Source organism: Phlebotomus argentipes, unplaced genomic scaffold (assembly GCF_947086385.1).
Source record: "Phlebotomus argentipes unplaced genomic scaffold, Phlebotomus argentipes genome assembly contig_27, whole genome shotgun sequence".
Lineage (NCBI taxonomy): Eukaryota > Metazoa > Arthropoda > Insecta > Diptera > Psychodidae > Phlebotomus > Phlebotomus argentipes.
The window spans coordinates 372,067-378,066 of NW_026776200.1; the positions used below are offsets into that span (position 1 = coordinate 372,067).

Genomic DNA, 6,000 nt, shown 5'->3' on the forward strand with positions numbered 1-6,000 from the left:
TAGAATTCTTACTATTGAGCAATAAAATAGAAATCTTAAAATTTTTCAAGTCGTTCGATTTATGTAAAGCACATAAAATGCCACAAATCTGCCGTCTTTAAGGTGACCCCCAAAAAGCTTCGTCATAATTAATGAACTTTAACATTTCGCCCCACATCTTGGCGTAGTGTGAAGAGATAAAAGAATCATTAGGAGTGAATTTATTCATTTAACACCCACATTAAAGTCTCCTTTCTCTCTCTCTCTCGCTCAACTCCTTTTCCGCGTGGCAACTTTTGTAATCAATTTCAGATTTCGCCGGCGTCATTGAGGCGTTCACTGATTATTGGTTTAGTGTGTGCCATCTTCTCGATGCCTCGTGCTTTTTGCCAAGTCCAGAAAATCCTCTCATTAAATCTGATTGAACACCCAAGTGGGTTGGATTATGTCTAATTCCACTCTCCGTCGCATCAGCGCCCGATATGCGAATCCTTCTGCCATCCCTCAGGAATCCCTCACAGAGAGAGAGAGACAGAGAAAGGGAGATTTGCAGTGAAATTATGCAAATGCCATAAATAGTGACGATTGGAATGCTTAATTGGATTGAGTTCAATTTGCTGAGTGAGTTCTCCCGGTGAGAATCCCACTGAATTCTGGTGAAGACGTTTAATTGCTGGCTCTGAATTTAAAGAATTCGCATCGATTGCTCACAAATTTGATGCTACAGTAGCATCTGGTGTTTCATTGGGAAGAGGAAAAGTTATGCGAAAGTCGTGCATGAACTAATACATCTTCCTATATGATTTTAATAAATTCACCAAGTGTATAATTGGAAAGAGCGAGAAACTCTTCCGATCTAAATATTCATTTCTTGTTTATTTTCTTGAGATTGAAGTCCTCCAGAAAATAACATTATTTAGCATTCAAATGACTTTTCCTTCTGCACAAAACTCGAAAGAGTATATTGCTCAACAATTTACATAGAATATTACCCGGAAAGAATTAGTTAAATTCTCCAACCGAAGATGCGCAGCTTTAAAAGAGTTTCTCCCGTAGTTTTGTGAGAGTTTTGAGAAATTCAAAAGTAACAATTTCAACAGACATTTCTTGAACATGTTCCAAAGCATTTTAGTGCTTTTCCAACTATCAGAACCCTTCCAAGATGCCATTTTGGATATAATCTTAATTCGAAGCTGTTCTCCCTGGGGATATTTTGTGGCGTCGGGGTAAAAAAGCCGAAGCACTTTAGCCCTGGGGGTGTGTTTCTCACATGGGAGAAATAGTTTGAGGGCTCATATGCAAATGATATGGGGAATAATTGGCAATGAGCAGTTGAATGTGCCTAATGAATTCGCACCCGTGGCAATATTTTAAGACGATAAAGTTCGTACGACTCGAGGCCACAATACAGCTTCACTTGCATAGTAAATAATTTGATATTTGTGTGCCAAGTTGAGTTAATTAATCGTCAGAAGGCATTGGGGAAGTTTTGTGTGTCACTCTGGAATGGGTTGCGAGACTTTGGAGATGCTCTTGCCAAAGTTGAGCTCTTTCTTCTTCTTGCACAAACTGGGAGTTCGCATTTTAGTTTTGCGATGGCATTTGTGCGAATTCAGTAGAGCTCAACGCCATTCATTCACAGTGTAATTAAGACTTGTATATTTATTTGCGCTCTGCCTGTCGACGCACAGGGAGGGCGGCTGCGGGGGTGTGTTGCCATTAAATGTCCTCAGGAGACTGACTAACCCATCTCTCGCCCATGTCACATCGATCCGGAGGATGTGCTGCGACGAGGGATGCCGAATTGAGTCAATAAACGTCTCATATAACAAGCTCATCCACACACCAAGCAAATGAGGAGTCTTTTTTCCCGCCCTCTCTCCTGGGAAGACTCCACAAATTTGACTCTCTCCGTGCCAGAGATAGAATCTACACTCCAGAAAGTCGGATATTGATTCTTCATCGCCCAAAGTCTTGATGGTGTCTTGTAGTGCGTCGAAAGAGGGTTGATGGCTTTCGGGAAATGTATGGAAAAGTATCTCGGAGAAATCAAGGAGGAGAAGATAATATGCCTTAAATCTGACCTTCTGACACTTTTCAGATTCTTTCAACTGTTTTTTACATTTATTTCTTGCTTTTATCACAATCTAAACTTGATTTTAACGTCTCAAGAAGTTTTAGTTCTTCAGGAGCTTAGATTTCAAATTGTATGGAATAATCTTATTGTTCCAGGATTTGTTCATGAACAATTTCGTCCTATTTTTCTAGTTTTGGCATCAGAAAACGCTTAGAAAAATTCTGATGTTATGAATTGTACTTAAAAATCAATCTTGAATTAATTTAATCCTTTCAAACTTGAAAATTTCAACAGGAAATGAGCTCAAATTTGCCACTTTAAAGCCAAAGTAAGGAAATTACTAAGCAAAAACACATTTTTCAAGACTGAAACAATAATTTTGAGGTTATGTTTGCTTCTTAAATTGGTTTTTACAACTGAATTTTAAGCAATTTGAAGTTTTTGACTCAAATACTCGGTTTCAAGACAAATTTGACGACTTTTTCTACTGTTTATGGCTTATTCTTTTACTAGCAGTGGAAATACGAATAAATTAGCTTTTATAATGTCGACTTTGATTTTTTAGCATCTTGTAGTTCGCTGGATAGTTAGAGTTTTGGTTGTTAAGACACTCGATCGTGAAGAAACTCCATTGAGAAATGTTTGTAATTTATTCTTAAACCCTTTCACCCTTGCTTTCATCCATCAAAGAATGTGCTGCACATTTTTCATAGTAAGCCAAAGGGGAAAAAAGTTTCGCTGTAAATTTCGTTGAAAATTAAGTACCTCTTCTTCTGCCTTCCTTGTCAATGACTATGAATTTTTATTGAATTTTCCGCATTGGATTGATGGCAGCTGAGCTCCGGAGAGGAGTCAAAAGAGCATCACCACGTTCACCCTTCACTTTATCGCGTCGACATGACGGCAAAAGCCGGGGGTGAGTCAGGGGAGGGTGGATGGGACGATATTGACGGCGCATCTTGACGACACACACACACACAGGACTCTTCTTTCCCACCCAACAATGAGCGTATTTTTGCCGTCGTCGTCAATTCAAATTCCTCAATGATTATCTGCGTCAGCAGAGCGTTGCCACTGCCATCATGTCTTGTCACATCCTCATAATTCTCACATTATATACCATATTTTAACCCACCCCGACCTCACTCATGGCCCCAAAATCTTCCTCAGCACAACATGCGCTGATTCTTGGACTCCTTTTTCTGGCCTGTGATGCTGTCTGGAGGGAAACCGAAGCGTCGCCGAGGAAGCCAGATAGAGAGACGGTGAAATGAGTTTCTTTTCCTGCATCTGTGATTTTTCTCTTCTTCCCGCATGTCATCATCACCCACGGAGACACATTTCCAGCACTTTATCAACTTGCTAAAGTGCAATAGACACTCGGCACTCGCCTTGAATAATGTCCCTTTGCAAGCCGTTCTCGGCTTGAGCATAAATTCCCCAACCAAAAGACGCCCGCACATGGAGAAAAGACAGAGCAGAAATGTAAACTCAATTGCACAAATCACAGAAATTCGTGCCTACTCTGGAGAAGGAGATTCTGTATGCCAAGAAGGCACAGGTACTAATGCAATTTATAAAGGCAGTGAGTTACTCAATTAACTGCCATACACAAATCTCAACAGAGATTCGCCTCGCTCCTCAATTGCACTCACTAAATGGAGCTCATGAAGCGTGAAAATGGCAAGAAATGCAGGGTATGCTTAAGTACTACCCAGTTTAAGACAGACTTGTCTCTTATATACATGCTCTAATGGAGCAGCGTCATTAAAGCTTTCTCATTTTGAGCGAACTTTAGCCAAAAGACAATTACGTGACATTCCCCTAAACTTCCCATCTCAGATTCAACATTGTTGGGCTTTGAATTCCGCTTTTTCTGCATCCTCAAATTGTGTATGCTGATAATTTAATAATAAAACACCCATTCTTTTCACTCTGAAAGTTCTTCCTTATTAATTTCCTCGTATTTCTCACACAGAAATCTCCAAGGGGAAAATCACTAGTCGATTTATGAGAAATCTTAATGATTCCAATCTTTACTTTGTGATTATTTTCCACTTTAAATAGCAAAATAACCAAGAATTTAATACCACCGCCAGAGGGCAGCAAAGTTGGCGTGGGGGACGCTAATAATATAGCATTTTTTGCATAATTTTCTCTGTCTTTTCACGCATTGTCGCACTTTAGGACTTCTTGAAGTGATTCTGAGCAAAAGAAAATTAAATTTGAGTGCGAAAATAAGGCTTTACGCATAGAAAAAGCTCAATTTCATCATCAGCTGATCAAGTTTGTAAGACATTTTTTGCCAATTATGTGACTTTTTCTCATAATCAAAAAATCGTTGTAATTTTAATACAATCCTCAAAATTTAAGTAATAATCACAATAAAAATAATCACAAAGATAATGATCTAAAATTGTGAGTGGTTTTCCCCTTAAAACCCACCCTGAGCGACTTTCTTAACCCTTTCAGACGTGCATCGCACTGGAATATTTTATATATGAGTTCACATGACAACAAGTGCACAGAATTGAAGTGTGTGTTTTGCGGTGAGAACGTGATGAGTTTTTCCATGGAAGTTTAATTAGTGTGTATCATATTTGCAAAATAATTTCTGGCGTATGAAAAAGCCACCAATTTGCTGCATCGTGAGTGAGAGAACTTAATTAAATTGCAATTTAGAGAAAGTTATAATTGGAAGTCGGTTTGCCAAACAGAAAGGGGAATTTTGACGAAAAGTATAACTACACTTTCGACACGATAGAGCGACACATCAAATGAATATCTAAATAGAAATACTTCAACTCGCGTTTCCTTTTCCCTCAGCAAACATATTTTAATTTTAATGCCACCATTGAATTGGAGTGTTTTGTGAGTTGTGTGTAACTTTGGAAATTTTGTTTCATTCTGTGCTTTGTCGCGCGGCACTGAAACTTTCTTAGTTGGCCAAGAGAGTGAGAGAAAAAAAAATCAATTTGTCTCTGCGCCCGAAGCGCGCGTTGAGGGTTAACCGCCGGGGAAAAACGTGCAGCAGCATTTTTGCCGCTTTCCCGACCAACCATTCCTCTTCACAGCTTCCGCTGAGAGTCTCTAAATCAAATTGATGTAGTGAAAATGTGGCATTCATAAGTGGCAAAACTTCTTTGCATTATTTCCTCTTTCCGCTCCCTTCCAGTGAACGCGCGGCAATCGCTGTCTTTCTCTCACAGACCACCACCCACTTGAGGGATGGGCTTTCGAGCCACCTAAGATAGAAGGATGAACTCCTTCGCGAACTCTTCTCTTCGCTGTGCACAACTTTCAGCTTCAGCGTGTGCAATTGCACTTGATTTAGAAATGCTTTTGTGTGCTTCGTTTGCCGAAGCCACTTGATCGATTTCTTATTGTCTGTTCTTTATTATTACGTCATTTATTTAGTATATTAATGATAATCTGGATACAATTACAGCCATGGGCTCAGAAATTACTGTCTTCACAACCTCCGAGACAATTACAACAAGAGCTTCTTTCATCATTTCACGCAAGATTTGCCATGCACACTGCCAAATACTCATGATGGTTCTTTTCTTGATTCTTTTCGTACGTTTTCTTGCACAGAAATCTGTATAATTTCGTCACTTCAGTTGTAAAATGATAGAGAACAATTTGAGCGAATTTTCAGGTGTTCTAAGATTTAATCAAGAGAGTTTTGATGACCTCTTTATGAACTGATTTCTCCTGTTTTATACATAAATATTTAGGAAGAAGTGCATAAAATTGCAATTCGGACATCTTCGGAACTTCATCCTCTCCATTGCGACAGCTGGACAACGCTGAGAAGCTCCGTCCGGAGTTGTGGCCGGAAGTTGTCGTTCTCATCGCTTCAGCACAACGGACAGTCTCCTCTGCGGCAGTTGGTGTTTGACGACTCAACAAACAGCCTGTAACTGATTAACTGGGGATGT

At 39.5% G+C, this 6,000-nt stretch overlaps 1 protein-coding gene across 1 annotated transcript in view; it reads right to left on the bottom strand.

Annotated features, from left to right (window-relative positions):
- The window catches only part of LOC132264517 (cell adhesion molecule Dscam2-like), a 66,018-nt gene extending 62,641 nt beyond the window's left edge, over window positions 1–3,377 (bottom strand). The window contains exon 1 of the mRNA XM_059764752.1: window positions 3,192–3,377. Within this exon, the coding sequence (XP_059620735.1) occupies window positions 3,192–3,377 (186 nt within the window). The remainder of the gene's footprint in view (window positions 1–3,191) is intronic.
- Between the last annotated feature and the right edge of the window lie 2,623 nt (window positions 3,378–6,000).